Consider the following 16,282-nt stretch of genomic DNA (forward strand, 5'->3'; position numbering starts at 1 on the left):
TGCAAACTCCAGAGATATATTGTTAGAATGCATTGTGCACTCTCTTTCTGGAAGGACGCATTCTGCTTAACGCATTCTGCTTTCCTGGAAAGTACTAGGTGCAGGTTTGCAAGAGCCAAGGCTTGGGAGCCTCAGAGTGTGCGTTAGAGTAACTGCTGGAGTCTAACCAGCTAAAACCACATAGCTTGGCCATTGAGAGCACTGCCTGGCAAGCTTCCTGCTCGTTGCTTGTCCAGCTAGCACCACCCTAACCATTAGGAGCTTTGGCTTGCGGGTTAACTCGAGCGTTGGAGCCGGAATGCACATCCCAGATAAAATCCAAGGTATGAGCAGAGCTTCATGAAACGCTGGGTCAGAAACCTTATGGGAATGGACGAATGCAATCTAATTAGGTTTACCCAGAGCCCTGATAATGTTTCACAGTCGCAAATCAAGCCGTAACTTCTCCGACCTTCCTCACAAGAACAGAATGCAGCCTGTGCCTTCCTGATTGCTCAGCAAACCTACAGTGTGTCCAGTACACTATCTATCCAAAACCCCACCTTAAGAGCCACTGAAGCCAGTGAGTTTTCCCGGTCATCTATTGATCTCACTAGGGTCATGCTTCTTGTGGCATAGATATCACTCTGGAAGACTCACCTTACGTATGTTAGTAAATGTGTGTGTGCACTTCGTACTGGATCCTTCCTGTTGAGCAGCCTTAAAAAGATAGCTTCTAGGCATGTTCTCGGCTGCTGGCATTGATCAGTAAGATCTTTGATATTCTCCGACCTCCCACAGAGTAGCTTTTAGGAACTCGCCATTAATAACGGCCGTAACTGCTGCCTTACCACTCCCAAGGAAATGTATTGTGCTGAGCTCACTTCCTCCCAACAGACAGCATGATTATTAAGGCCTTCAATCTGCTCAACGTCTTTATAATCATTGTACGTATAATAATAGTATACATCTGGATTACAGTACCTCGATAGTCCGTTAGATGGCAGGTCTGTGAAAGAGTAGCTCCCAGCAGCTCAATATTGCCATGAGCAGTAAATCATTGGTATTGCACGAGTAAAACACAATCATTGAATTTACATTGAAGGAATACTTCACAAGATCTTGAGGTCACAAGAAGTCACAAGATCAGTTCAGATTAAAAGAAAAGCCCTTCTGATCTCATTCCTCCTCAACTCCCACCCAAACCTTGCCCTTATCACAGCATCCAGCCGTTTTTTTAATGCATTCCAACGTCCCGATCTCAACCCCCTTTTCCCTGCCGTTGATTACTCTGTGCGCAAACAAACACTTCTTGCAGCCCTGACCTGAATTTGCCCCTTCGGAACTGAACTCGAGGGAAAAAGGTCAAGAGAATCGAACATAGAGGGTCAAAAGCCTCGAAGATTGCTGCTTCTAATCCCGATGTGTCCCGGGTTAGCTGAGCTCAGTGGGTGAGTTTACAATTGATAACAACAACTTGCATTTGTATCGCGCCCTTCACTGGGGGGCAGCATCTCGGAGCACTTACATTAACCCTACCCTAGGTTGAGGAGGTGAAATCAGTCAGGCTTCCTACTCAGGACTACTCCCCCCTCCCCTTTCCACCCCTCCTTCAAGCAAGGAGTTAGGTATTGATACTACAAAGTTAGCTTTGGAAAAGCAACTGGTGAATTTTAATGCATTGATAAGTGATGATTCATTCTCCAAGAAAGCTATGATCTCTGCTTTTGCAGCCAACCAGTGGCTCAAGACTCTGATGAAGGTGGTGATCCAAAGGCCATAAGACCATAAGACATAGGACCAGGAGTAGGCCATTTGGCCACTCAAGCCTGCCCAGCTATTTAATAAGATCATGGCTGATCTTCTAATTTAATTCCATTTACCTGCCCTATCACCATATCCCTTAATCTCTCTATCCTTCACAAATCTATCAACCTCAGTCTTGAATATGTTCAAGGACTTTCCTACTCTTGTACTCTAACTCTTTTGCAACGTGGAGTCCTGTAGCTCAGTGGTTAGAGCACTCGCTTTGCAAGTGAGAGACCTGAGTTCAATTCCAGGCAGAGGGCGAAACCTTGGGCAAGTTTCCTTACTCCACACAGAGCCCTAATAATAATCCCTCCAAAACCCAAAACAATAATAAATTGGTCATTTTCAATCTACGACTGTTTGTGGGACATTGCTGTGCGCAATTGGCTGCCGCGTTCGCCCACAAATATACAGTCAATTCACTCTACAGTGTGTTCTGTGAAGCGCTTTGGGACGTCCTCCCGACGTGAAAAGCGCTATATCAAATGCAAGGATTATTATTATTATTATTATTCACGAACGCCAACATGGCATTGCCTCCTAGTTGCTTGCTGTATCTGCTCACTAACTTTTTGTGACTGGTGTACTAGGATGCCCAATTCCCTCTGAACACTAACACTACCCAGTCTCGCCCCCTCTGGAAAATAATTCTATTTTTACTATCTAGGTAAGTAACTTCACAGTTCCCCACATCATACTCCACCTTCTTGCCCACTCACCTAGCCTGTCTATTTCCTTTGCATTTGTGTGTCATCCTCACAGTTTACTCTCTCACCTATCTTCGTATCGTCCACAAATTTAGATATGTTAAATTCTATTTCCTCATCTAAATCATTGACATAGACTGTAAATAGCTAAGGCCCAAGCACTGAGCCTTCTGGTACTCCACTAGTCACATTCTGCCAGGCTACTGTTTTCTACCACATCCCGACTCCTCCGTCCCCCCCGCCACCCCGCGCAGGTCATCTCCTCCAACCTTCACTGCAAGGAGATGCTGGATTTCCTTGAATCCAAAATCAAGGGAATTCGCTCCGCGGTCACTTCCGCTCCAACATCCACCCACCCCCCCACCCCCTCCCTCCCACAATCCGACTCATACCCATCCTTCCCTACACACTTTCGTACCCGTTTCCCCACCCTCTGTCACCAAACTCATCCTATCCCTGAAACCCACCACTTGCTCCCTTGACCCCATCGCCACTCCACTCCTTATCTCTCAGCTCCACCTCCTTGTCCCACATATCACAGACATCGCCAACCAGGCCCTCTCCTCTGGCTCTGTCCCCATTCCCTTAAAAACTGCCACCATCACTCCCACCTTGAAAAAGCCCTCCCTTGATGCGTCGCAGCTATCAGGTTAACCTCTCTCCAACCTCCCCTTCCTGTCCAAGGTCCTGGAACGAGTTGTCACCTCCCAGCTGCTCTCTTTCCTCTCTACCCATTCATTATTCGAACCCCTTCAGTCGGGTTTCCGTGCTGCACATTGCACAGAAACTGCCCTGGTCAAGGTCACCAATGACATCCTGACCATCTGTGACCAGGGCTCCCTCTGCCTCCTCGTCTTCCTCGACCTATCGGCAGCATTCGATACGGTCGACCACGCTATCTTCCTCCACCGCTTGTCCTCCCACCTCAACCTTCAAGGCCCTGTCCTTGAGTGGTTTAGGTCGTACCTCTCCCACCGTCTTCACTTTGTTTCCACGAATGGCTTTTCCTCCGGCCCCCGCACTGTCTCGTGCGGTGTCCCTCAGGGCTCTGTCTTCGGTCCCCTCCTCTTCACCCTCTATATGCTCCCCCTGTGGTGACATCATCCACAGACATGGGGTTAACTTCCACATGTATGTTAATGACACCCACTCTACCTTTCCTCCTCTACCCTCAACTCCACGACCACCGATGTCCTGACAGCTGTTTGTCCGACATCGAGTCCTGGACGAGAGACAACTTTCTTCAGCTCAACGTGCGCAAAACTGAGGCCCTCCTGATTGGCTCACGTCAGCGCCTCCGCACCTCAGGCGCTGATAGCATCAGCATCCAAGGCTACACTCTCCTCTCAAAGCCATCAGGAACCTTGGTGTTTTGTTCGACCCTGAGCTGTCCTTTCTCCCTCATATCTGCGCCACAACTGGCACCGCCTTCCATCACCTCCGGAATATCGCCAGACTACGGCACTACCTCACCCCTCACGCGGCTGAAACTCTGGTCCACGCCTTTATCACCTCAAGGCTGGACTATGGGAACTCTCTCCTCGTCGGCCTTCCCGGCCCTCCCTCCACACTGCAGGTCATTCAGAACTCTGCAGCTCATGTACTGTCCCGCACCAGGCTTTGGGACCACATCACTACCACCCTCGCTCGCCTCCACTGGCTCGACATCCCCCAGAGGATCAAATTCAAGATCCTCATCCTCACCTACAAGGCCATTCACGGCCTTGCTCCCTCCTACCTCTCCGACCTACTATCCCCCTACTTACCTGCCTGTACCCTCCATTCCTCTGGCTCCGGTCTGCTCCACATCCCCCGCCCCAACCACCCTACCATCGGTGGCCGCGCCTTCAGCCTCTCAACCCCGAGGCTCTGAAGCTCTATCCCCTAGTGCCTTCGCCGCCTCCTCTCTTTCCTCCTTCAAGGCCGGTCTCAAGACCTTTCTCTTTGACCTTCAGCCTTCAGCTCCCCTCTCGACTCTCTACCCCCTCCTCGCTCCCTCCCTTCCCTCCCCTCACCCTGACCATTTCCCCCCAAGGCTCGGGTCCTGACCCAACTGTACAGCGCCTTGGGACGTCCTCCCGAGGTGAAAGGCGCTCTATAAATGGAATCTTGTTGTTGTTGTTGCCATTCTCAGAAGGATCCGCTTATCCCTACTCTCTGTTTTCTTCCTGGAGGCCAATCTCCAATCTATGCTGATATATTATCTTTAATTCCATGGGCTCTAATCTTATGCAACAGCTTTTTATGTGGCACCTTGTTAAATGGCTTCTGGAAATCCAAATACACCACATCTACCGGTTACCCCCTATCTAACGTGCCAGTTACATCCTCAAAAAACTCTATAAGATTTGTTAAACATGATTTCTCTTTCGTAAAGTCATGTTGACTCTGCCTAAACATTTTATGANTTTTTAAGTACCGCACGATGACATCCCTAATTAAGGACTTTAGAATTTTCCCCACCACCGATGTCAGACTAACTGGTCCATAGTTCAAAGAAACTGGCAAAGAAAATGGGAAGAAAATACAGGAGAAAGGAGTTTGGGGAATAATTGCAAGATAAGTGAAACAAAAAACACAAAACAGATCCCTTGACCCCGTTGAAGCTGACAATTTCACTCAAATGAAAATCCGATTGAATATGATTTCTTCTGGTGACGATTTAAGTCGATAGTGAAAGCATATTTTCCCCCAAACCCCGTCTCTGCAATTTAAGAGTTTCCGACTTACCTGTTTGGTTCAAGAACAATCGGGAATAAATCCACACGAGTTGCGATCAGTGCCACATAGTTTCCTATAACGAAACACTGGTTTCCGGGTATTGTTTGAATTCAAGTTGGTGCTGAAACCCGCTAACTTGATGAGCAGTCAGCATATCACAAGAGGGTTGAAGAAGCCATACCAGGCCCAACCACTTCCCTCCGCTTCTCTCGACCCGTTTGCTAATTGTTGTAATCCCCTTGTGAAACGGTAGCATTTAAAACAAACAGGTTGGAGTTAGCCCATTGCACAGAGAGGAAGTCTGAGTGATACTTCCACAAACGGAAGCAGGAAATGCTACAAGAGAGACCAACGTATTTCACCCTGAATCTTTAATGATTTTGCTGGCTGATTATAGGTCAGGGCTTAAAAAGAAATTACATCCGTATATTTGTTATTTTCAACTTTACAGTAAATCCTGAGAAGCGCTTTGAGACATTTCGAAGACCTGATAACCCGCTAGATCACATACAATGATTATTATTATGATTATTACTACTATTAATATCTGAGGCTCAAAATACCAACAAGTCTTAACTGCTCACACCGTTTTGTCTTGATTTTGCAGAATTAGGCAAATTTCATTTGGGTCTTGATTTGGAGTTTAAGAGCTGTAGAAAATCATCGTTCGCAGTTTTCCGATCTTGTCAATTTAACAATTTATTTCTTGGGCAGAACAGGTGAGAGGTCAGCGGGAATCCCTATCCACTCAGGTAAGAAAGCTGCCTCATATTTAAAGACTTTTAAAAAGGGTGAATCGGGTAAAGTGTAGTTAGAGAGGTAGATAGTCTCCCCGCCAGCGAGGTAGGCAGCCCAGATACCAAAGGTCCCGATTGTCATGATAGTGTGATTGCAGTGAGCGAGGAGGGAGAAGTCTCTGGCTGGACTGCTGACTGTCCATCTCCTGAGAAGTGAACGTCTCCTTTGGAAGCATCTATGTTGTCCTTGCACCAATCCATTCCTTCACTTGTCACCACAAACACCACGTTGCTGTACTTCTTCCTGAAGTAAGACATTGCTTTTTCCAAATATCCTTTATCAGCCACAACTCCCAACTTCCAAGTTTTTGACATGATGCGCACATAGTCTCCTCTTCGTACGTGGACAGCAACATAGGTCACATTGGCTTTCCCTTTGCTGATGCTTCTCAGGAACTTGTTGGCCTCCTTAATGATATAATCATGGAAGGTGAACTCACGGAGGATTTCCTCTCGGATGTGGTGGTAGAAGGTCCAGGAACAGGGATACCCTGTGAGTTTAACATAGTCTCCAGGGACATAACAGTATCTCTGCTCCATCCAGTCATTCAGATGATAGTTCTTCCAATGTACTTTATTCCGCATACTCTCATGGAGGGTGGGAAGGTTAATTCTGAAGATGGGAGACAGGTAATTGGCCATGGCCTGGGGAATGTAGGCTTGTTTGCCATTCAATTTGGCCAATGCGTACAATGTGGCATACTCCCCCATTTGATTGCCCAAACGCCCTTTGGAATTAATTGTCCAAAAGCCTTTGGAAGCGATAACAGGCTTTGGCACTTGAAGTGCTCTAGTTGTCTTGCTTGTCCCCTCGACGGACAAATCCACTTTGTTCCACTTAATAATGGTCAATGAAGGAAATGGCATGAAAGAATATGCTATGGAGAGTAAAATTACTGTGAAAAACATGACTCCAAAGTACAGTTTCTTACTGAAAATATTTGACTCCTTCATTTCCAAAGACTCTTGTTGACGTAATCTCCAGTGATCGTCCCTTCAGTCCAGTTCAGGTCTCTTTAAAAAAAACTGAAATAATGCAAGCAACATATTTGCCATCTAATCCACAATAACCTTCATTAACCATCCTACCAGATAATTGACAGGACGCTGCTGTGCGCAATTGACTGCTGCATTTTGCCTACACAATATACAGTCAATTCACTTCACAGTATATTCTGTGAAGTGCTTTGAGAGTTCTCAATGACAGGATAAGGCATTAAATCAATTGCAAGGCTTGGTAGCATTCCATTTGAAAAAAAGTATACATTGCATCTGATAGAGGAAATGATAATTTTTAATCAGAAGTGGAAGGTACAGCTGCTCATACCTTGGGAGAAGTATCCAAGAACAATTCCATCTCTCTCGCAAGGACAGCTACCTGGAGCAGTCAGCCGGATACAGCTAGTCAACAGGGACAGTGATGAGACGGATGTGCGAATACCCTCTGTTTGCAAAGAGCTTAGAAAGTCGAGTAGTTTTGAAGTCGATTTCATCAATTATTGGCGTGAGTTTTGAATTGCAGCCAATTCTATATTGACAGCAATAAAAATAATACCTACATTTGATTTATTCCATGCCTTTCACATCAGGAGGACGTCTCAAAGATCTTCGCAGTATGTATTGTGTATGTGATTGTTTGCTTTGCGGGAGAATGGACCAGACAAGTTGCACACACTAAGTCTGACCAACAGACATAAGACAAATGAGCAATTTTACTTGAGGGCTTGTTGACAGGATATAGCAATTTAATGTCTTACTACTATCAAGTCGTTAGTTACTAATCTGACCTATGAACCAACTATTTCAAGTCCTAAGGTCACTTCCGCTCTCCATTTTCCTGGAAAAGCTCTGTGAAGCATTCTGACACATTGTGAGGAATTTAGCCTGGGGTGTCCCACCAGTTCCCCTGAATGAAAATCTTCATTTGTATCTCTCTTGTGATCATTTGTGGGTACAGTGAAATTAATATTCCGGGGTATATAATAAATCAGCAACTAAACTGGGTAAGAACTCCATTTATCTCAGTATAGGCGATTTCTGGGTCTTTTTTAATGTGTCCCATTGTTTTGAAATCCTCCCGCCATCCTGCTAACCTATTACTAGTTATTGTTTTGAAACTACCCTTGGCAATGTTGAATCCGTGTCCGCTTGCTCTGCTGACTCACTGATGAATTATTTTTTTCCAGCTTTACTTCCTCAATCCTATTTAGAATCTCATCTACCTCAATAAGACGCATCTGGGATGCCTCCCATCAAGGCTTAGTTAATCTTAAGTAAGTATCGCGAGTTGTAACTTATTCCTTATCAATTATAAAGGATAATAATTTAATAATACCTTCCAAAATATATATATTTTTTAAAATATTAATAATTTGGTCAGTCAGTCCACGACTGTTTGTGGGACACTGCTGTGCGCAATTGGCTTCTGCATTCTCCTCACGAAATATACAGTTAATTCACTTCAGGGTATCCTGTGAAGCACTTTGAGACGTCTCAACGACGTGATACGGCGTTATATCAAATGCGAAGATTATTATTGTTATTACTATTATTACTTTACATGGGGAGGACAAGTTTGCAGGGTTAAGGGGAGAGCGCGGGGAAGTGGGATTGAATTGGATAGCTCTTTTAAAAGAGCTGGCAGAGACACGATGGACCAAATGGTCTCCTTCTGAGCTTTTATAAATCACTGATTCGAAGATATCAGGCATTTTCACCAGTGTTACATATATAAGCTTTTCCTACAATATTTGCTGAAGATTAAATGCCCCTCTTTAACGGAGTTTACAAATTAAAGCTAAAATTGTTCACTTGAACGGTTAAGTGATTAATTTTGCTCCCCTTTGTCTCGGAGTGCTTCAAGTCTGCAACCCGCTCAGACCATTTTGTCTTGATTTGCTCACATTTCCTCAATTTAGTCTTCATTTGGTAAAGATGTCTTGTCCTTTTGTTTGGAGTGAAATCCCTGTGTTGAATACAACGTCTAACCATGTCATCAGAAGTGCTAAAGATGATCAAGCGGTGATTAGCTCAAGGTTTCTTGGGCAGAACAGGTGAGAGGTCAGCGGGAATCCCTATCCACTCGGGTAAGAAAGCTGCCTCATATTTAAAGAGCTTTAAAAAGGGTGATTCGGGTAAAGTGTAGTTTGAGAGATAGATAGTCTCCCCGCCAGCGAGGTAGGCAGCCCAGATACCAAAGGTCCCGATTGTCATGATAGTGTGATTGCAGTGAGCGAGGAGGGAGAAGTCTCTGGCTGGACTGCCTGACTGTCCATCTCCTGAGAAGTGAACGTCTCCTTTGGAGGCATCTATGTTGTCCTTGCACCAATCCATTCCTTCACTTGTCACCACAAACACCACGTTGCTGTACTTCTTCCTGAAGTAAGACATTGCTTTTTCTAAATAGCCTTTATCAGCCACAACTCCCTTCCAAATGTTTGGCATAGTATGCACATAATCTCCTCTTCGTACATGGACAGCAACATAGGTCACTTTATCTTGCCCTTTGCTGATGCTTCTCAGGAACGTGTTGGCCTCGTCAATTAGATAGTCATGGAAGGTGAACTCACGGAGGATTTCCTCTCGGATGTGATGGTAGAAGGTCCAGGAACAGGGATACCCTGTGAGTTTAACATAGTCTCCAGGGATGTGTCGGTATCTATCCTCCATCCAGTCATTCAGGTGATAGTTCTTCCAGTGTAATCTCTTCCACATACTCTCATGGAGGGTGGGAAGGTTAATTCTGAAGATGGGAGACAGGTAATTGGCCATGGACTGGGGAATGTAGCCTTGTTTGCCATTCAATTTGGCCAATGCGTACAATGTGGCATACTCCCCCATTTGATTGCCCAGACGCCCTATGGAATTAATTGTCCAAAAGCCTTTGGATGCGATAACAGAGTTTGTCCCTTGATGTGTTTTAATTTTCTTGTTTGTCTCTGTGACGGACAAATACATATTTTGGGAATTTTCTGAAATTTGACCTTTAGTTATGGTCAGTGAAGGAAATGGCATTAAATAATACGCGATGGTGAGTAAAATCACTGCGAACAACACAACTCCGAGGTATACCTGCTTATTGAAAACGTTTGACTGCTTCATTTTCTTGTTCAGTGATTGTCTCTTCTGTTCAGTTGAGTTCAGGGCTCTTTAAAGAACAATCCTAAAAGAAATCAACAACACGTTTTACATCAAATCCACTGTAAGGTTCGTAACAACAATAGAAATTTACATTTGTAATTTCACATTACAAGTCGGGAGGACATCCCATGGAGTTGGGTTCAGAAGGGTTGGAGGGCAGGGAGTGTCGGGGTAGGAGGGTGACCGAAGAATTATAACAATTCTACAAGTTAACTCATGTAACTTTCCGAAGTCTTTTGAAAGGTTCCAGCAGCGCATTAGTGTGTAGGGAGTTTGTCTGAGTCTGATGCAGAAAAATCAAAGGGACAAGCTCTCGGAAATAAGTTTTTGCTCATTAATTGACCCTCAGCAGTTGAGCACACAAAACAAAATGACGTAAACTATATTCATTTTACAGCCATTGGCCTGTTCCAGGTCCCCGGCCTTACTTATTCCATTATCAGCAGTCGTTCAAACAACCTTTCTGCACCACCCTCCCGGAGTCATATAATGTTTATTATATGCTGCTTAAATATTGTATAAAGGCTGAAATGTGGACGCCTGATTATTACACGTTGGTTATTTCGAGGTATCAGGAGTATCCCAACTCGAAAGGAGAGGGTAAGAATCGAAAGGTTGAATGCAAGTACTGTGAAAAGTCAGAGGTGAATTGGTGGCAGCGAAACAATGGCAAAATAAATGCAAAGCTTGAGCAGAAGTCTGAAGTGATGATAGGAGGTTTGGAAAGACAAAGTGATGGAAAAACGAGCAAGAAAGACTATAGAAAGTAGGTCACGTGTTGCAGATTAATACCCCCATACCCTCCGCAATCTTATTTGTAACAAAGAGTAACTGTAATGGAGGAACCAGCAATCATTCATCAGAAGTGGAAATTTCTGCTGTTCTTACCTTTGTCAAATATCAGGTACGAGACGGATATGAATCCACCTAACTTCACGCACAACTTATTTGAGGAACAGTTTTGAAATCACTTTGTTAATTACTAGCTTGAGTTGTGATTTGCAGCCAATTCTATAATTTCAGTAACAGATTCCGTAGCAAGGTGGTTAGAGCGCTCACCTCGAAGGCGAGAGGACCTGGGTTTGACTGCAGGGCAAGGCGAAACATTTAGAGAAACTTCCTTACAGTACAGCTCTCTGTTTACGCAACTATAAATGGGACATTGGCTATTGGTCGATTGGTGCATCGCTTACTGCTGATAATAAATCCCTCAAACTCCACCTCTGTTGATGGGACGTGATTTGGCTGTTTCCTTTCACTTTGCAGTGTATCCTGTGAAGAGCTTTCGAGACGTCTCAACAACGTGATAAGGCACCTTTCACATCAGGAAGACATCTCAAGGTGCAGCACAGCATCATGACCTATTTTATTTGGGAAACTGTTGCCTCGGTTTAATGGTTCAACGTCTCATCCCGAGACCAACCTTCCAGTTGTGAATCAATAATTCCATCGATAAATCAACCACTTTGAGGCCTGAGGCAGCCTCCACTCCCTACCCTCCTCGCTTGCTCTGTGAGGCGCTCTCAGACATTGAGAGGACTTCAGTCTGTCTGCCACCAGCACACCCGCGATTTGGAGAGAAGATTCACACAGTCTCATTCAGTTGGCTAAACACTCCGAGCCACTGTCCTGCATGAACAGCGCGATGCAAAGGCAAGTCTCGGTGGTGGTTGTCTGGGTTTCTGGGTGTTTAGGCAGCATTTTGCTTTTAAACATTTTTGGGGGCAGGGGGCGTTCAGCCGGGTGTCTGACACATGCGGAAACCCAGCACCGTTGCTGTTTAAGAGTCTCCAAACCAAACCGAGAATTCCATACATCCCATCTACACATGGAAATCCCAGCGTTAGATTGTTGGAATGAAATGCGCTCTCACTCTCTCACTCTCTCTCTCTCTCTCTCTCTCTCCCATACACCCCACCATAATCCCCGCCACCCACATCCCCCGCCCCACACCCCCCACCCCTCCCAACCCAACCTGGAAGGACACATCCCGCTTACCTGATCCCGGAAAGTATTTAAGTACCTAAGACCACAATCAAATGATATTATTGTTATAAAATTAGTATTATAATGAAATTGTTGCTGATAAAACGCAAAATATTGATTGTAAGAAAGTTTATTTTTTCGATTCACAGTAAAGTTAACAGAAATATTTGTTTCCAGCTTTACTTCCCCAATTCCCTTCAGAATCCCATCTACCTCAATAAGACCCATCTGGGATGTCTCCCATCAAGGCTTAGTTAATCTTAGGTAATCATCGCTAGTTGTAAATTATTCCTTATCAATTATAAAGGATAATGATTTAGTAATACCTTCCAAAATATGTATATTTTTTAAAATATTAATAATTTGGTCACTGTTTGTGGGACACTGCTGTGAGCAATTGGCTACTGCATTCTGTCTATAACTATACAGTTAATTCACTTCAGGGTATCCTGTGAAGCACTTTTAAGACGTCTCAACGACGTGATACGGCGTTATATCAAATGCGAAGATTATTATTGTTATTACTATTATTACTTTACATGGGGAGGACAAGTTTGCAGGGTTAAGGGGAGAGCGCGGGGAAGTGGGATTGAATTGGATAGCTCTTTTGAAAGAGCTGGCAGAGACACGATGGACCAAATGGTCTCCTTCTGAGCTTTTATAAATCACTGATTCGAAGATATCAGGCATTTTCACCAGTGTTACATATATAAGCTTTTCCTACAATATTTGCTGAAGATTAAATGCCCCTCTTTAACGGAGTTTACAAATTAAAGCTAAAATTGTTCACTTGAACGGTTAAGTGATTAATTTTGCTCCCCTTTGTCTCGGAGTGCTTCAAGTCTGCAACCCGCTCAGACCATTTTGTCTTGATTTGCTCACATTTCCTCAATTTAGTCTTCATTTGGTAAAGATGTCTTGTCCTTTTGTTTGGAGTGAAATCCCTGTGTTGAATACAACGTCTAACCATGTCATCAGAAGTGCTAAAGATGATCAAGCGGTGATTAGCTCAAGGTTTCTTGGGCAGAACAGGTGAGAGGTCAGCGGGAATCCCTATCCACTCGGGTAAGAAAGCTGCCTCATATTTAAAGAGCTTTAAAAAGGGTGAATCGGGTAAAGTGTAGTTAGAGAGGTAGATAGTCTCCCCGCCAGCGAGGTAGGCAGCCCAGATACCAAAGGTCCCGATTGTCATGATAGTGTGATTGCAGTGAGCGAGGAGGGAGAAGTCTCTGGCTGGACTGCCTGACTGTCCATCTCCTGAGAAGTGAACGTCTCCTTTGGAGGCATCTATGTTGTCCTTGCACCAATCCATTCCTTCACTTGTCACCACAAACACCACGTTGCTGTACTTCTTCCTGAAGTAAGACATTGCTTTTTCTAAATAGCCTTTATCAGCCACAACTCCCTTCCAAATGTTTGGCATAGTATGCACATAATCTCCTCTTCGTACATGGACAGCAACATAGGTCACTTTATCTTGCCCTTTGCTGATGCTTCTCAGGAACGTGTTGGCCTCGTCAATTAGATAGTCATGGAAGGTGAACTCACGGAGGATTTCCTCTCGGATGTGATGGTAGAAGGTCCAGGAACAGGGATACCCTGTGAGTTTAACATAGTCTCCAGGGATGTGTCGGTATCTATCCTCCATCCAGTCATTCAGGTGATAGTTCTTCCAGTGTAATCTCTTCCACATACTCTCATGGAGGGTGGGAAGGTTAATTCTGAAGATGGGAGACAGGTAATTGGCCATGGACTGGGGAATGTAGCCTTGTTTGCCATTCAATTTGGCCAATGCGTACAATGTGGCATACTCCCCCATTTGATTGCCCAGACGCCCTATGGAATTAATTGTCCAAAAGCCTTTGGATGCGATAACAGAGTTTGTCCCTTGATGTGTTTTAATTTTCTTGTTTGTCTCTGTGACGGACAAATACATATTTTGGGAATTTTCTGAAATTTGACCTTTAGTTATGGTCAGTGAAGGAAATGGCATTAAATAATATGCGATGGTGAGTAAAGTCACTGAGACCAACACAACTCCGAGGTATAGCTTCGTACTGAAAATGTTTGACTCCTTCATTTTTCTTGTTCAGTGATTGTCTCTTCTGTTCGGTTGAGTTCAGGGCTCTTTAAAGAACAATCCTAAAAGAAATCAACAACACGTTTTACATCAAATCTGTAAGGTTCGTAACAACAATAGAAATTTATATTTGTAATTTCACATTTCAAGTTGGGAGACATCCCAAGGCGCTGGATTGTTTGGGATCAGAAGGGTTGGAGGGCAGGGAGGGTAGGGGTAGGAGGATGGCCGAAGAATTATAACAATTCTACAAGTTAACTCATGTAACTTTCCGAAGTCTTTTGAAAGGTTCCAGCAGCGCATTAGTGTGTAGGGAGTTTGTCTGAGTCTGATGCAGAAAAATCAAAGGGACAAGCTCTCGGAAATAAGTTTTTGCTCATTAATTGACCCTCAGCAGTTGAGCACACAAAACAAAATGACGTAAACTATATTCATTTTACAGCCATTGGCCTGTTCCAGGTCCCCGGCCTTACTTATTCCATTATCAGCAGTTGTTCAAACAACCTTCTGCACCACCCTCCCGGAGTCATATAATGTTTATTATATGCTGCTTAAATATTGTATAAAGGCTGAAATGTGGGCGCCTGATTATTACACGTTGGTTATTTCGAGGTATCAGGAGTATCCCAACTCGAAAGGAGAGGGTAAGAATCGAAAGGTTGAATGCAATAACTGTGAAAAGTCAGAGGTGAATTGGTGGCAGCGAAACAATGGCAAAATAAATGCAAAGCTTGAGCAGAAGTCTGAAGTGATGATAGGAGGTTTGGAAAGACAAAGTGATGGAAAAACAAGCAAGAAAGACTACAGAAAGTAGGTCACGTGTTGCAGATTAATACCCCCATACCCTCCGCAATCCTATTTGTAACAAAGAGTAACCGTAATGGAGGAACCAGCAATCATTCATCAGAAGTGGAAATTTCTGCTGTTCTTACCTTTGTCAAATATCAGGTACGAGACGGATATGAATCCACCTAACTTCACGCACAACTTATTTGAGGAACAGTTTTGAAATCACTTTGTTAATTACTAGCTTGAGTTGTGATTTGCAGCCAATTCTATAATTTCAGTAACAGATTCCGTAGCAAGGTGGTTAGAGCGCTCACCTCGAAGGCGAGAGGACCTGGGTTTGACTGCAGGGCAAGGCGAAACATTTAGAGAAATTTTCATACTGTACAGCCCTCTGTTTACGCAGCTGTAAATTGGACATTGGCTATTGGTCGATTGGTGCATCGCTTACTTCTGGTAATAAATCCCTCAAACTCCACCTCTGTTGATGGGACGCGATTTGGCTGTTTCCTTTCACTTTGCAGTGTATCCTGTGAAGAGCTTTCGAGACGTCTCAACAACGTGATAAGGCACCTTTCACATCAGGAAGACATCTCAAGGTGCAGCATGGGATCATGACCGGTTTTATTTGTGGGAACTGTTGCCTCGGTTTAACCGTTCAACATCACATACCGAGACCAACCTTCCAGTTGTGAATCAATAATTCCATCTATAAATCAACCACTTTGAGGCCTGAGGCAGCCTCCCCTCCCTACCCTCCTCGCTTGCTCTGTGAGGCGCTCTCAGACATTTAGAGGACTTCAGTCTGTCTGCCACCAGCACACCCGCGATTTGGAGAGAAGATTCACACAGTCTCATTCAGTTGGCTAAACACTCCGAGCCACTGTCCTGCATGAACAGCGCGATGCAAAGGCAAGTCTCGGTGGTGGTTGTCTGGGTTTCTGGGTGTTTAGGTAACATTTTGCTCTTAAACATTTTTTTTGGAGGCGGATGCCAGCCGGGTGTCTGACACATGCGGAAACCCAGCACCGTTGCTGTTTAAGAGTCTCCAAACCAAACCGAGAATTCCATGCATCCCATCTACACATGGAAATCCCAGAGTTAGATTGTTGGAATGAAATGCGCTCTCACTCTCTCACTCTCTCTCTCTCTCTTTTTCTCTCTCCCCTACACACCCCCCAACCACCCCCACCCCCACACCTGGAGGGACACATCCCGCTTACCTGATCCCGAAAAGTATTCAAGTACCTAAAACCGCAATCAAATAATATTATTTT

At 44.4% G+C, this 16,282-nt stretch overlaps 2 protein-coding genes, 1 long non-coding RNA gene and 1 pseudogene across 3 annotated transcripts; 1 reads left to right on the plus strand and 3 right to left on the minus strand.

The window, feature by feature from the left end:
* Window positions 1–5,710: 5,710 nt before the first annotated feature.
* Window positions 5,711–7,447, minus strand: LOC103183769 (annotated as a pseudogene).
* A 504-nt stretch (window positions 7,448–7,951) lies between these two features.
* Window positions 7,952–11,061, plus strand: LOC103183772. The gene is made up of 3 exons (XR_488445.2): window positions 7,952–8,016; window positions 8,200–8,286; window positions 10,722–11,061. It is a non-coding gene; the product is annotated as an uncharacterized LOC103183772 (long non-coding RNA).
* Window positions 8,642–10,047, minus strand: LOC103183770 (galactoside alpha-(1,2)-fucosyltransferase 2-like). The gene has a single exon (XM_007901417.2). It carries the CDS (start codon window positions 10,025–10,027, stop codon window positions 9,044–9,046), a length of 984 nt encoding a protein of 327 aa, XP_007899608.2. The 5' UTR covers window positions 10,028–10,047; the 3' UTR covers window positions 8,642–9,043.
* A 1,700-nt stretch (window positions 11,062–12,761) lies between the features above and the next one.
* LOC103173436 (galactoside alpha-(1,2)-fucosyltransferase 2-like) lies at window positions 12,762–15,266 on the minus strand. The gene is made up of 2 exons (XM_007886061.2): window positions 15,152–15,266; window positions 12,762–14,281 (listed from the first exon to the last, which is right to left on the minus strand). Exon 2 carries the CDS (start codon window positions 14,217–14,219, stop codon window positions 13,149–13,151), a length of 1,071 nt encoding a protein of 356 aa, XP_007884252.2. The 5' UTR covers window positions 14,220–14,281; window positions 15,152–15,266; the 3' UTR covers window positions 12,762–13,148.
* Window positions 15,267–16,282: the final 1,016 nt, after the last annotated feature.

The sequence above is a fragment of the Callorhinchus milii genome, unplaced genomic scaffold (assembly GCF_018977255.1).
Source record: "Callorhinchus milii isolate IMCB2004 unplaced genomic scaffold, IMCB_Cmil_1.0 Scaffold23, whole genome shotgun sequence".
NCBI classification, from domain to species: domain Eukaryota; kingdom Metazoa; phylum Chordata; class Chondrichthyes; order Chimaeriformes; family Callorhinchidae; genus Callorhinchus; species Callorhinchus milii.

Bases quoted from the DNA above. Each gene is read 5' to 3' on its own strand.
- LOC103183770 (XM_007901417.2), bottom strand. From the start codon at position 10,027: ATGCCATTTCCTTCACTGACCATAACTAAAGGTCAAATTTCAGAAAAT.
- LOC103173436 (XM_007886061.2), bottom strand. From the start codon at position 14,219: ATGAAGGAGTCAAACATTTTCAGTACGAAGCTATACCTCGGAGTTGTG.